At 44.5% G+C, this 15474-nt stretch overlaps 3 protein-coding genes across 5 annotated transcripts in view; 1 reads left to right on the top strand and 2 right to left on the bottom strand.

The window, feature by feature from the left end:
* RAD54B (RAD54 homolog B) overlaps positions 1-15474 on the bottom strand; it is a 34825-nt gene that overhangs the window by 15404 nt on the left and 3947 nt on the right. For all 3 annotated transcript variants that reach the window (XM_072151427.1, XM_072151426.1, XM_072151428.1), the window contains exon 3: positions 13085-13211. In XM_072151427.1, the coding sequence (XP_072007528.1) occupies positions 13085-13211 (127 nt within the window). The remainder of the gene's footprint in view (positions 1-13084; positions 13212-15474) is intronic.
* On the bottom strand, positions 445-8387 carry FSBP (fibrinogen silencer binding protein). The gene is made up of 2 exons (XM_072151429.1): positions 7496-8387; positions 445-4676 (listed from the first exon to the last, which is right to left on the bottom strand). Exons 1-2 carry the CDS (start codon positions 7843-7845, stop codon positions 4154-4156), a joined length of 873 nt encoding a protein of 290 aa, XP_072007530.1. The 5' UTR covers positions 7846-8387; the 3' UTR covers positions 445-4153.
* Positions 6021-15474, top strand: part of LOC140132532 (RING finger protein 151-like) — a 40279-nt gene continuing 30825 nt past the window's right edge. The window contains exon 1 of the mRNA XM_072151430.1: positions 6021-6099. The gene's annotated coding sequence lies outside the window, so the exon portion shown is untranslated. The remainder of the gene's footprint in view (positions 6100-15474) is intronic.

The raw sequence follows: 15474 nt of genomic DNA, 5'->3' as shown, positions 1-15474 counted from the left end.
TTCCTTTACAAGCAACAAAGCTCTCTGCGGCCTAAAAATAGCAACTCCCCCCCCCCCCCTTTTGCACACGGCAACAAAAATGTGGGAAACGCCCCGGCCCGCTGGACCTGCTGTGCATTTCTATTCAAGTGTAGCGACATTATCACAAAACGCTCAGAACCGCACAGTAATTCTCACCTGTCACGTGACCGCTGCGCCAAGGATAAAGACTGGCGCACAAGGCACCGATATTAGCACATCAGCCCCAATGAGTCCGATGGAGTGCAGCAGTTTTCAAAATTATATAAAATTCCCTCCACTATACTTCTACTGTACAATGTAACGTGACCGACCCACATCACCCCAGCCGAAAGAGAAAAAAATGAAAATAACTGAAAAACACAATTAACGGGAAAAAAAATTGCAAATATTTTTAATTTTTTTTCTCAAAAGAAAGAAGTCTCACAGACCGGAATTTTCACATTGTTTGTCAACTAGCAACAACTAGCAGAGAAAAAAAAATCACTTTAAATTGTTAACAGAACTGTATAAATCCGATATAATAATGATAAAAGAATTTTAGGTTTTATTCTTGGAATGACATAAATAATTCACAAAAAAAAAAAAAAAAATCTGAAGCAGTGACATCAGATATCAATGAAATGCAATAATTGATGATGGATCAGCTCTCAGCCCAGGGCCGGGGGATGACGGGACTCACTGCATTTACTCTCACAAACTTCTCACAAACTTTGATAACTATTCTTTACAGGGATTTGACCATTTAAACATTTTTGCAAATTGAAATAATTTACAGCATTGTCCGAGCTGCTGTGACTCCCCCTTGTATCTCCATAGACTCGTGTCATCAGACAACTCAATGTGCTTCTGTGCATGTTCCTAGTAAGAGACGAGACTCTAAAAGGGACTCATTCTGAAATGTGATGCTGTCAAGAAGGAGGAAAGGGGGTGATGAAAGGAGCCAAATAAGTGAAAATAAAAGCACTTTACAATGACAAAATGCACTTGAATTCACATTTACTTCCTATTTAGGAAAAGTTTGTTGAAAAGTTATTAACCGTAAGGAAAATACAATATCCTAAAAACAGAGCCTGTATTTAAAGGAACGGTCCAGTCAAAGCTTATTCATTGAACAATACAGGGTGTGGGGCCTGTATTTCTAAAATCTAGCTAAAACCTGGAGTCCGGCTCCTCCCTTCAGGCCCTGCACAAGGTATAAGTCACTGAATCTGCTGTGACCGGAGTGTTCCTTTAAGAGGCTGTTTTAGAAGTCCTTCATTGAACTGAGCAACTTGGTTTTGAGGAAGGGATTCCAAGCATCAAAGTGATATAGGATACAGGTCCCTGCTTCCCTCGTGGAACAGCCTCATGATCTCTTTTCAATTTCACATTAGATTTTTAAAGGTTTAAAGGGGTTGGTGTGAGGGAGAGGAAGAATTCAAGATTTCGAGATACACGCACACCCAGGCTGCAGCTGCCCCCTCCTGTGGGACTCTCTAAACGCTGCTGGCAGGGAGCCAGGTAATGTGAAATAAACTTTAAATATATAAACTGCTGAAATGATTCAGAATGTTGATAGAGACATTTTTATAATTTCTGCACAGCATAGGCTATAGGAACCTGTCACCAGCTAAAAATCACATTCCTGGTGACAGGTTCCCTTTAAAGGAAATCTACCGTCAAAATCCATCATGATAAACCAGGGACACTTACTCGTAGATTCAGGCTCAGTTAATATTGAAATCATCTTAAGGGTTCATTCACTTGGCTGCCTGCGGGGACGTACATGCGGCCACATATACGTCCCCATCGACGGCAATGGCGGTGGTACGGTGCCACACATGCGACTGGTGTGCAGCCGTGTGCCGCTGTTTCCTATGGAGGGAGGAGGGGCCTCCTCCTCTCCAGCACACAGCGCTATGCCCCCAAGGCGGGCATACCGTGTGTGAATGTACCCTAAAGGATATCTACCAACAGGATGAGGGTTTGTAACCCAAGCACACTGACCATACTGGTGTGTGCCCCCACTGGCAGGATCAGCTCTTCTTTTAGCTTCTTATGACCTTGTTCTTACAAAAAAAATATATATTATAACATAAAATATAATTAATTTTTAATATAATATAATTTTAAAAACCTTTATTTCTTAAAAACAAGGGCATAAGGAGCTAAAAAGAAGAGCAGATGCTGCCAGATGTGGCACACACCAGTGTGCTTGGTTTACAAACCTTCATCCTGGTGGTAGATGTTATCCATGACCTCCTTCATACTAAAATAAATTTCTATAATTATGCTTATAAGCCAGAAGGGCTTTTTTTTTTGGGGGGGGGGGGGAAGTACTAAAGCCACTTTGTGCTGTAATTTCACAGGCTGTTTTTCACTGTACAGGAAGTGCTTGTGTACAGTGAAACAGCCTGTGACGCTACAGCACTGAGGGGCTCTGGTTTTGCAGAGCCCTTCTGGTTCATTAGCATAATGCTAACAAGGAAGGCCTGGATCTATGAGTAAGTGTCCCTGGTTTATCATGATAGATTTTGATGGTAGGCTTTCCAAACAAAAGGCAAATAGTGTCCACCTTCATCACTGAGTAAAACAGTGTAACCAATGCTCAACTCTCCTTTCAACATCACATAAGTAAACTCCAAATTAATAAGAAGAGAAGACTAAACAGTACTTTCAAGTTGGAGGTCACATACACTGCTCCCCCCAGTTCCGAAATGAAAGACTCTCAGTGCTTCAGGGCAATTATTCCCAATCCTGATATATGCTGCCAGCGCTAATCCCTTTTCCAGATCTTACTGTGAGATGGGAAAGAAAGTCATAGATCCTACAAATGAGAGACAAGCCAGTTGTGCAGATCACCAAGGTTTAAGAAGTAGGTATTTATTGTCAAAATACTCACAAACATTTGAAAATGTGCATAGAAGATTTAAAAGTTTCCACAAAAAATAAACATTTAAAATTCATTCCGCGATAATAATACTCAGAATATCGGGGAATGAATTCAAATATTTTTTCAGTTTTTTTGTATGTTTTTTACAGTGTAAAACACCATTTTTATGTATTTCGAGGAATTTGTTGGTTTTTAACAAGAGGATATATGAGCTTGTCACCACACATGGCTATTTAAACGCCTATTGTTACGTCGAGCACCGTGCCCGGAAGAGGCGAAACCTGAGGTCGGGGGGAGGTGCTTTGGCGTCCTGTGGAAACTTTTAAACCTTATATGCATATTTTAAAACTATGTTTGTGAGTATTTTGACAATAAATACCTAAACCTGATCTGCACGACTGGCTTGTCTCTCATTTATAGGATCTATGACTTTCTTTCCCATCTAAAAGGAAGATCTTCCAAAGGGATTAGCGCTGGCAGCATATATCAGGATTGGGAGTAATGTTTGTGACCGCCAACTTAAAAGTACTGTTTGTTGTTTTTTACTTTTTTATTAATTTGGAGTTTACTTATGTGGTGTTGAAAGGAGAGTTGAGCATTGGTTACACTTTTTCTTTTAGCATCTGTGAGAGATCGCGCTCTCTTTACCAATTCTTACAAATACCTTTCTCGTCACTAAACATTTTTTCTGTGTCATTTTTTGGCCACCTTCATCAGCCTTGGTTGCACTTCCTGTTCCGATTCACAGGAAATGCTGCTCAGCCAATCCCTGATGGAAGCAAGTTATTGCTGGGATCAGCAAAGGGCTCAGCAGTCATGTTCTGTGTGTGAAACGGATCCAGTACAGTAGCAAAGGGGAGTGTCACATCTCCAATCTACAGAATGAGCGTCTGACAGCTTGGACCCCCCCATCGACCATAGGAATGGGACCCCCATGATCGGTGGATGTACCAGCTGTTGTACCCCCACCAATATGGGAGTTATCTCCTATCCCATGGATTAGTGATACCTCCCCAAGTTGAGACAACCCCTTCTGATAACCCATTGTGAGCAAGTTATTTTTTTTAAATGTTCCAAACCGGTCACCCCTTTAACGAAATGCTATTACAAATCTCTAATATATATATATTCATTGTGATCAGTCATTTTTTTCCTTTAATTGTCCACCAAAGTCTGATGCTGAGATTTACGGTCCAGTAGCAGAAGAATCATCACAGTCCACTACATCACTGCAATAACCATACGCATAAGCGGCGGCGCCTACAAGTTACTATACTCAGGCATGTCTCGCCGCAATCTTAACGCCTTGAACTTTTCCACTTTAATTTTAGCTTTGAGCAATTCCTCTTCTAGATGCTGCCTCCTCTTCAAGCACTCCCTCTTCTCCTTGATATAGAGTCCATATTGTTTCTGGTTGTGTAAAATGATCTGATGCTCTTTTTTCACCAGCTGCAACGTCTCTGGGTTGCAAGGCCAGGTTGTCCTCAAGCTCGGGCAGCTCTGACTGAAGCATTCCTCTATCCTGGGAAGCGGCGGTGACATGGATAAATTCATATCTACGGAGGAGAGGGACGGAGAGAGAGATCTCTCCAAATTGTGATCGAACTCCAGATCGTCGGCTTCTTCCGAAGGAGCCTCGGGACGCGGAGGAACGAGCAAAGACGGAGGGGGTTTCACGTCGTCATCGTCATGCTCCAGCTCCACCGTGACGGCCGATATGTGCTCCGGTAACGGTGGTGGCAGGAGGTTGGAGATCGATTCTGGCCTCGTATTTTTCACTTCACTGGAATGAAAATGAAAGAAAATGTATTCGAGTTAGACCCCCCCCACCAATAACCTTTAAAGATGACTTTTCACCACCTAACACATGTAAAGATTAGCAGGATATTCTGTAGGGGTGGCTACACAGATTCTGGAGCTCCTTAAATTATCTGTCCACGACTGTCGAGATATCAGTCCCAGTATCTGATTATTATAATCCTATTCACTGTCAGAGAGGAGGAGCTAGAGCTAAGAAGGGGGGTGTGTGTTGTGCTATACGTCTGAGAAGGTTATAACACACGCCCCCTCCTCTGCTCCAGCACCTCCTCTCTGACAGTGAAAATGAATAGATTGGCCAGATACACCCGTCTCTGCTCAAGTATTATGCTAATCTTCTCCGTGTCTTAGAAGATCATAACACACGCCTTCTCCTCCTCTCTGGCAGTGGAGAGGATTATAATGGTAACGATATCTCGGTAACCATGGGGGCTAGAAAGAAAATTTAAAGCGCCACGGAATCGGTGAAGCAACCCTAACCAGAATGTTAATCATTACATGAGTGAAGTAGTGAAATATCCGCTTTTAATCTTTGACTCTTAAGTGCATGAAACCTTCTCACAATTATTAAGTATACTCTGTACCAGGGATCTCCCATCAGTCAACACATGAGTATATGGGGGTACAGGGATGTGAAACCTCTTCTTTTGAGGTGACCATCCTGCTGCAGGTGCCAGTAATGGTCTCCTCAGAGAAAATGGCCATTATAGCTAATATATGAAAAGTAGTCACAGAAACTCTAGTTTGGATAAAGGGGCCTCCTTCTGTATTATTTTTAATTAAAATGAAATTGGTGGGGGACCGTCACCCCCCACTGATCCTCTGATAAACAGAGTCTAGAACAGGTCTCTGTATAGTGGCCAGACCAGGTTACTACAGAACTCCTCCCATTTCATTTTAATAGGAGCTAAACTGCCGTGACGCAACTCAGCCACTACACAGTGAAGGGCGCTGTCCACCGCCTTGTCCATTCAATGCGAACATGCGGTCTGTTGGGTGCCAGGGTCTGGGCCCCCCCCCTACCGATCTGATACTTGGGACAGGCGTTTAATGTAGCAGATGTGTCCGTGTGACATTAGCGGAATTCCGGCTTTATTTCAGTCTCTTCAGTACCTGGCAGTGAAAAGGTTCATTGACTACACAGCAGGGACACAATACTACACCCACCGCAAAAAAGGGAACTACTCTGCTGGAACCCTCTATAGATGTGTGCATACAATATACATGGAATAAAATCCATGTAATCCTGGAGCAGGGGCGGCCTCGAGAATCTCCTCGTCCTCCCCCCATCCCCCTGACAGCTCCTAAGAATAGCAGCAGCAGCAGTGCACAGCAGCGTAGGGAATGGCAGGATCCTCCGGCTTTATAACCTAGGACTGGAATTTCAGGTTTGGACTGGATTGTGGGATCTGTCGTGTGCAGCTTTTCCCCTCAACGTCTCCGCTATTAACTATTTCTTCTCTAGATGTGAACGGTTTAAGGGAACCCTTCACCAGATTTCACCCCGCCAAACTAGCAGCCCCCCTCAGGTAGAGTATGAAATATCCTTTCTAGAATCCTCTTTTTTATGTGAAATCTTGCCCGTCCTCCTCCAAAGTCGTGTGAAAATGAGCAGAGAAGAGTCATATTTTGCCAGAGATGAGTCACCTTCAGAGGCTGCGGTGGGAGAGTCAGTCCGGACATCTCTATATTTATTTCCATAGTACCTAGACGTGCTGGTGTCATATTAAAGATACGAATCTCATCTTTTAGATCACATCTACAGAACAAGAGATACAGGCAGTTAAAAAAAAAAAGCCTTAATTGGATTTTAACTGCCTGTATCTCCGCTTCTGTAGATCACAGAACCACAAGCCTGATCCGATCTGAAAGATGAGATTCTTATCTTTATAATGACACCACCATGTCTAAGTGCTATAGAATTGAAGAAAGAGGCCTCCGAAGTGAGCCTCCCCCTGCAGCCACTAAACCAGATTCATCTCAGGTAAAATATGACTCGTCTCTGCTTTTTCACATGACTTTGGAGGAGATATTTGTTATAGACAGGGGTGAGAATTCTAAAACGGACATTTCATCCCCTACCAGAGACGGCTGATAGTCTAATGGGGTAAAATCTTGTGGCAAGGTCGCTTTAAGAAACCTATACTGCAATACCATACACTACCTATGGGCAGAGGTGGCGCTGTTCCTTCAAAAAAGCTGCCACATTTCTCTAATCTTTTCCAACACTTTGACACAGTCCATAGCCACCGATGAATGCACAAATTTTTCTAGAATTGACTAGAACTGTTGCTCTAGCCTAAAGGTGTGTTCACACTGTGCAGTAAATAGTTTATCTGAAAAAACGATCCAGCTCTGACTGTATGGGGGGGAGATTTATCAGAAGTGTCTGAGAGCAGAACTGTTCTAGTTGCTCATGGCTGCCAATCAGCGCTCAGCTTTCATTTTCTCACAACTGCTTATTAAATCAAGTCTGATCTCCGATTGGTTAATGCGAGCAACCAGGACAGTTTTGCTATTGGACACATCCGTCCCATGAAAAACCGCACATGAAAACTGAACGCAGCGTTAACGCCACCAATCTGTGTCAACCGGTCCCCTGGAAACGGTAACTGTGCGTTTACCCTTATCAACCAATCACGGCACAGCTTTCATCTCTCACGAGCGAGAGAGATCCAACACAAAACGCCGCTCTGTGGTTGGCTGCTAAGAGGTGACAAGGACCGTTGCGGGATTCGAAAACAGCGCTCACGCAAACCCCGTGCATCCGGGCGGGTCACTTACTTGGTTGAGGAGCCGTTGACCACGTTGCCGAACTGCGGGATGATGTCGAGGAGCCTCTTGGTGGCCTCGGTGAGGGTGGGCTCCCCGGGGCCGCTCTTGCCCTGCAGCAGCTCCTGCTTGCCGTGCTCCTTGAGCCTCTTGTAGAGGGTGCGCAGGCCCTGTGGGGTGCGCGGCGGCCGCCCCGGGCTCATGCCGTTGTACTTCTCGGCGATGATCTCCCAGCAGTTGTTCTTCTCGATGATGACTGAGTGCTTGTTGGTGTGCTCCTCCAGTACGCCAATGTACGGTCGCACCAGGTCCAGCAGGTCCAGCTTCTCAAACACGGTGAAGTTACACGATCTCGCCTTCATGGCTCTAGGCCTCACACACACTCACACTCACAGCAGAAAGAATCAGGCTTAACTAGGCTACTCCCGCTCAGGCCTACGCCTACAGGGGAGGGTTTATTAAAATTCCTCCGGCTTAAGCTGACACGGGTCCAGGAAGTCTGCTGCTTAAGACAGGCCTGACCTACATGCGGCAGAGGGGGGTAGCACTGGGCCGGGGTCACAGGAGCACAAAGCAGCCACCTGCCGCCCTTCACTATCCCCCCTGCGGGGGCCCCTTTCAAGCCGCTTCATTTGCATAATGCTGGTTCTGACGTCAACCATTGGCTGAGCCGCTTAGGTCCCGCCCAAGGCTCAGGCTCCGCTGTAAGCTTGGCCTCACTGAGGGAAGGACAGGGCTTAACCCCTGGAGTGCCAGCTCACCGCAGACACATAGGAAGACACAGCGAACACACAGCGATCAGCTCACGTTTAACCCCTTATCACAGACACTAGTTTTCAGCTCAATGAGCAGAGTTGATTTTTCAACTCTGCCCTGTGTCACCATAATTGGTTCTAACTTCGGAACGCTTTAACATATCCTGGTGATTTTGAGAATGTTTTCTCGTGATACATTGTACTTCATGTTAGTTACAAAATGTAAGTGATAAGTTTTGCGTTTTGGTCTGAAAAAAAAAGTGACAATTTTGCAAAAGTTCGTAAAAATTCTTCATTTCCCAAGTTTGAAATGTTCTGCTTTCCAGACAGGAAGTAAAACTACCCAAAAAGCTTGATAATTAACATTTACGGAATGTCTGCTTTATGTTGGGATGATATTTTATGCTTCCGGTCATTTTTCTAGTATGTTATGAGGCGCAGAACTTTAGGTGCCATTTTTATCATTTTCATGAAAATCCCCAAAACTCACATTTTGAGGGAAAACTCGGCTTCCAAGTGACTTTGAAAGCCCCAAATAATAGTAAAACCCCATAAATTACCCCACTATAGAAACTTCACCCCTCAACGTATGTAAAACAACTGCTATTAACCCTTTAAGTGTTTCACATGGGTTAAAACAATATGGACCTGCGATTTAGAAACTTAAATTAAATGATGAAATGCTCTGCAACATTTGATGCCCAATTTCTCCCGAGAAAGGCAACTGATCACAACAGGTTCCCCTTAACCCTTGACTCTCCATTACATATACACAACATAAACCATCAAGAAGTGGATCCCGATTCTTCTCCAATTAGGCGTCTTCCGGATGTATGTTGCAAAGGCAATAGAGCGATACGGTTTCCTCGATTTGAGAGGCTGAAACGGGTTTAGAGAGGAGTGGAGCCGTGGTTTCAGTTCGGGTTCTGCAGCACGACCCAGACATATTGGCGTCCGGGCCAGCAAATTGGCGCCCCTAGGGCATAGCCAGGTCTGTGATTGCTGGATTGACTGTTTGTCCGGGTCGGGCACCTGAACAGAAACTACAGGTACGATCATCTCTAAACAAGTTCCCTTTAACTTTAGATTCACAGGTTCTTGGTTATCGTAAGTTAAAGGGAACAGGTCAGGTCATTTCAGTCCCCAAAACCAAGACAAATACAGCTCTTACTATACAAAATCCAGACATAACTTTTCATAAAATGTCACAGTTCTGTATCTCCCACCCTCCGAAAAAACGATTTTAAATAAATATTATCTACACCCGTCTTTTGATGACCCTTCCTCACATTCACAAGATCTCGCAGTACGATGACTCCTTCAGTCCATTTTGAACCCAAAACTTATTCCCAGATCTTCTCTGATGAGGCGTCATGTATTGTGAGAGCTAAAGGACTGTAATCTTGGTTTTGGGGGCTGGAATGGCAAAACGGGTTTCCTTTAAAAGAGAACCTGTCAGGTCGGTTAGGGAAACTAAACCAACTACAGATCCTTATGGACCCATGGTTTAGGGTCCCGAATCAACCTGTATGTGGGGAATTGTAAAAAAATAAATGCGAGTCCGATGAGGCAAATTGGACTCACATGGCCAGATCTTATGATGCGGGAAGTGATGCTGGGACAGTATCTGTGCATGTGCTGTACCTACCGCGCTTACGCTGGGAAGCCGGGAAGTAATATGTCAGCTTCACAATGCAGAACACACAGGTGCGGAGGGAGTGAGGCGGAGGCAAGTATGAAGGTTGTTTTGGGACAATAAACCACTGGTCCATAAGGAGCTGTCTGTGGGTGGTTTAGTGTCCCAAATCGTCCTGACAGGTTTCCTCTAACTGTCGCCGACCAAGAACGTGTTAAAGTTATAGTTATGTCGTTTCAGCTTTTGGAACAGAGATGACTTGTAGCTCTCACAATACTAAGCATTCGTATTCTTCATAGGAGAAGATCCGGGATCTGCGTTGTGTACGGTGCACGGTGCACACATGTTATGGATCACAAGAGCACAAGGTCTACTTCACAGGTGGCGTCAAAGGGTTCGCATCAGGAGATGGGAATAGATAATGTGCTGGGACCAGTGCACAGAGGAGATCTGGTAACGCCCCGACCCCCAGGTGCTCCCGAATCATTATCATGTTTATTATAACAATTTTTGACAGATCTGAACAAAAGATATTCCAAGATTATGTATAGTAAAGAGCAACATGACGTGATCTCCACTAAGAGGGCCGAAATGGCACAACAGCGCAGCATCTTATTTTAAAGATAGGTCATCAATATCAATCTGCTCCACTGAGGGTAATCACAGCCTCACAAGCACAGCGCATACACAGTACATACATACATACTAAAGTCACCATGTGGCCAACAGACACAATATAATAACCTGGGATCTAAGTGTTGGGGGCCCTCTTGTGCCGAACCCCCACAGATGAGTGACCACAGAACGTCACTTCAGTTTACAAAGGGGCATCTTTTTTCCCCTGGCCCAAGGACCGTCGCAAAACAATGCATTGTGACTGCAGAAAATATTGCTTCATCTCTCAATCTGCAAAGTGAAGCATTTTACCATTCCTCTATTATCTTATGCCCTCCTGAAGGTAAAAGGACCAGAAAGTATTGGATTACACAGCAGCCACATAGCAGGAGCTGCTTCTCCCTAGACCAGTGATGGCGAACCTATGGCACTGGTGCCAGAGGTGGCACTCAGAGCCCTTTCTGTGGGCACTCAGGCCATCACCAGAGATGACTCCACGTATCTTCCTGCAGTCCCAGACAGCCCAGGACTTGCTGTGCACAGAGCTATTTTAAAGTGACAACGCTACCTGGGACTATTTTCTGCTTTATTGGTGTCCTCAGGTGCTGGTATCAATGAAAACTGTGACAGAGAAGGGAGTATAAATCACAAATAGAATTTCTGTGTTGGCACTTTGTGATAAATAAGCGGGTCTTTGTTGTAGTTTGGGCACTCAGTCTCTAAAAGGTTCGCCATCACTGCCCTAGACCAAAGTCCAGAGACTCCTTTCTTTATCTGCACCATGAGCAAACAATGCAAGAGAGTTATTTGTTCCCTTTTCTCCTGCAGGAGCAGTAACACATATCACACAGTTCTTACAAGATGAGTAGAAGATTTATACTTTGGAGAGGTAAAGGTTCAGAGGTCAGATTCTACACCCCTGGTTTTTTTTACCCATAACGCCTTGACTTGTCCACACAGGACGGATATGCTGCCGATTTTACAGTCCAGATTAGCTGGCAGGCAGTTAATACTGTGGGATCAACAAAGTGGACTTAGTGGGGAAGGAGGGGGGGGAATTGACCATTGGCGATATTGCATGGCGCGCTCTAGTGCATTATGTGCAGAGATAGGATTTTTTGTTTGTTTAATTTTTTTTTATGCACCCATTCCCAAAATTCTTGGGATCTGTCCATTTCTTGTTCACTCCAGGGACTAGACTTCCTGTATGATGAAACTGTATGTTGAGTAACACACTGACTATCCCATTGGGGGTGCAAACGCTTATCAGCTACTGCAGATGGTTAGACTGGCGCCTGTCACACAGTGATAATGTAGAAGTTGCAGAGTATTTTGAGTAATCTGTTTTGGCATAATATCAGATAAATGACAATCACATGGGCAACCAGAGCAAGACAATTTAACGCTGTATTGAGACATCATGGGATTGATAGCAGAGATGGAGATATCCAACAATGAAGATGGCTGCACTGCAGGGATACAAGAGTGTCCCTTTGCACATCCATTGTGTACAACATGTGGGAAAGACAGAGGAGGAAAGTTTTTGTTGTCTTTAAATGTGGTGCCTGTCAAGTGAAATAGCTAAATCTACTATGTGTCTCTGTGTATATTGTTTAACCCAAAAAAATATATATTTTAAAATAATTTCCCTGTGAAAGGATCAGTGTATTTTTCATGTTTTGGAACCACTTCCACAATAGGTTCACAAATACTGATGCTAAACATTGACCAAAATGCTGTTAGATGTATGTGGAAGCGGCCTATTTTGGGAGAGAACATTGGGAGAGATTTATTAATCTGTCTAGGACAAAATTCTGTAGTAATTTGCACTAAAAAAAAAAAAAAAAAAAAAAAAAACTGTCAGCACCACATTTATAGAGAGTCTTAGACGGTTTTCTAGCTCTCCTATGACTTGCCTGCCAGAAGGGCGTTGCCTATGAAAAAGGGGGCGTGGTCTCACAGTTAAAAAAAAATACTGCTGACCCGACAGAATTTTGTCCTAAAGAATTCTGCCTTAAAGTAGGCCAACTAATAGGAGGCGCAAAATACAACTAGAAAGTCTAAAACTACCCCAGATATATCAATGAGCACCAAACACTTATATGAATCTAGTGCAGTATAAGACAGTCTACTCGGCACTGTCTAACCTTAGGACACTTTTCATAAATCGGCCCCAATCTGTTTGAAATGGGACCCCACTCTATGATGCACATATGCCCCAACACAGCATACAGACTGGGGCTGTTCTTCATGAGACAATCCCTTTAAAAGGGAACCTGTCACCATGGACCTTATTTTCACTAAAGCCTGAAGCCCATTACACATGTGTCTTTCTGCTTTCTCTAAGCCTTTGCATTACAATATAATTGTGCGTTATAACTCACCTTGCACCCTGACAGAATGCTCTGTGTAGTCCCAGGGGTTGGGCAGAAATACATTTTTGCAATGCAGCTGTAATGGGCTCCTGTTACCTGTCTTTAGTGAAAATGAGGTCCCAGGTGACAGGTTCCCTTTAAATAATAATCCTGACTTTTATATATGAAGGGTGAAATTAATCACAGCATTCACATTGGGACTGTACAATTCAGTTCTTACCGGTGAGGGGTCTATACTTGGAAGGGGCTGCAGGCTTCTGGGGTGTGACTGCAGGTTGTCCAGTAGACTTTAGATCATCTTCACATTTTCTTGTGAAGGTTTCAAGAGACATATTGTCATTTTTTGGCTTTTAAGAAAAAAAAAAAATTATTGTAAGGATAGAAAGAGGGAAAACCACAAATAAATTAAGAAATATAATTGCAGCCTGGGATTAAAAAAAAGACTGGTATATAAGAGATCAAGTCAGCAGCATGGACCCGCTGCAGCCTCAGGCCCTTACACTCGGCTGTGTAGAGAAGAGATTCGGAGTCCTCCCCTACTTCATAGCCAAGTGTGAAAATGGCAAAATATAGGGCATGTCCTATATTTTGCGGCACGCAGCTAGGTCCACACCCAGCTAGGTCCACACCCAGCTAGGTCAGGGTGCAGTGAAATACAGCGAGCTCACCGCAACTTGACAGGGCGCAATAGATTGCTATGGGAGCTGTGAAGCAGCTGCAAATTGTCCGGCCATATCACAGACCCCCGTACGGTCGTATGCCTGGGGCTCTATACTGGCCTCAGCAGGAGGGGATGTGCAGTGTCGAGCCTCTGTATACCATACACAGACCAGCGGTGCCTCCCGTCCCCCGAGGTAAAAATATCTTTTTCCACTAAAAATAAAATATTGATTTATCCCAGAATTCAATTCCATCCACATAAATTGTGACAATTACATTTACAATGTCCGCAATATCTATCAAATTTATACCATTTTTAGGCCATTCTTTTAGTCCAAAAAGGGGGCGTGGCTTAAAAATTCTGTTTGTGTACCAGAAATATTAGACCAACTAATAGCTGGTCTGAAGTGCGGCTCCACAGTCTTCAAGTCCTCCAGATGCATCATCCAGCATGAATTATCTGACGCAGAATAAGACTGTGGAGTCTCTCCCTGCACTGGTCGACTCACCGACACTTTGTTAAGTCTCCCCCACTGTGCGGGTCCAAACTCCCACAGCATAGTCATCTTCACAGGGAAGGATAGACTCCTACCATCAAACTGCAGAAAGTGTATTCTAATTAGGTATTCGGAAGGGACTCCTAGAATCATAGATGACTATGAAACTGGGAGTCCAGGTCCCCATACAGTGTGTAGTTCAGGCAATATAGCCAACATACTGCCTAAGGGTGATTCACACGACCGTCAGGGCAACATATGTCTGCTCCCCATAGACTGCTAAGGCGCCCAGGCTCGGTACAGTTCTGAACAGTGACTGCAAAAGAGACAAAGCATGTTCTATCTTCAGCCATGAGGCATTATGGAGAGGGGAAGGTCACCCACCTGTACAGCTAGGCGGGCATAAATCCATGTGAATGTAGCCTTAAAGGAAACCTACCATTTAGAATGGTAGGGGTAAGCTGGTGCCGGTACTTACTTTCGTTAGTGTTATAAACCGCGGTATTGCGGTTTTAACACTTTTTAAACTTTAGAGCAGAAGAGGCTTCGGCGCTGCGTGCGCACGATTGTGCGCGCGCCTACATAGGAAATATCGGAGAAGTTTCGCGCGCACGGTCGCGCGCAGCGCCGAAGCCCCTTCTGCTCTACAGTTTAAAAAGTGTTAAAACCGCAATACCACGGTTTACCACGTGTACTAACTCCTCCGGCGCCGCCAATGTCCCGCGCCGCGGTCCATTTGATCCATGTCCGTTTGTTTACAGGTGCACAGAAGCCGTACACAGGGAGCTTCCAGACGGCTCCTCCCTTCCGTCCCTATCTCTCAGTGTAGTAAGCGCTGGGAGATGGTGTCGGATGGGAGCTTCTGGCCGGCAGGAAGCTCCCTGTGCGCCCCTGTAAACAAACCTTCGCACAGATCAGATGGACCCCGGCGCAGGGTCCAAGTAAATTTATACAGGCGGTCCCCTACTTAAGGACACCCGACTTACAGACAACCCAGTTACAGACAGCCCCTCTGACCTCTGGTGAAGCTCTCTGAATGCTTTACTATAGTCCCAGGCTGCAACGATCAGCTGTAAGGTGTCTGTAATGAAGCTTTATTGATAATTCTTGGTCCCATTACAGCAAAAAATGTTTAAACTCCAATTGTCACTGGGGCCAAAAATTTTTTTGTCTGGATCTACAATTATAAAATATACAGTTTCGACTTACATACAAATTCAACTTAAGAACAAACCTCCGGACCCTATCTTGTACGTAACCCGGGGACTGCCTGTACCTGGATAACCCCTTTAAACTGGTTGTGCCAAGGCTTAGACCTCGAACACAGCTGCAGTTCCAGGCAAAACTACACCAGGCCCCAACAAACGTTTGCAGGCTTTTAAGGTGGCACAATCCCAAAATAATTGTAATTTCTCGCAGTGTGCGGGAAATTGTAATTATTCCAGTGCTTCTA

Source organism: Engystomops pustulosus, chromosome 5, assembly GCF_040894005.1.
Source record: "Engystomops pustulosus chromosome 5, aEngPut4.maternal, whole genome shotgun sequence".
In the NCBI taxonomy this organism is placed as follows: Eukaryota; Metazoa; Chordata; class Amphibia; order Anura; family Leptodactylidae; genus Engystomops; species Engystomops pustulosus.
This window is presented reverse-complemented; position numbering and strand designations above follow the sequence as displayed.

Bases quoted from the DNA above. Each gene is read 5' to 3' on its own strand.
- FSBP (XM_072151429.1), bottom strand. From the start codon at position 7,845: ATGAAGGCGAGATCGTGTAACTTCACCGTGTTTGAGAAGCTGGACCTG. The intron at 4,677-7,495 runs GTAAGTGACCCG...TTTTCATTCCAG, and splicing joins GTCAACGGCTCCTCAACCAA to TGAAGTGAAAAATACGAGGC.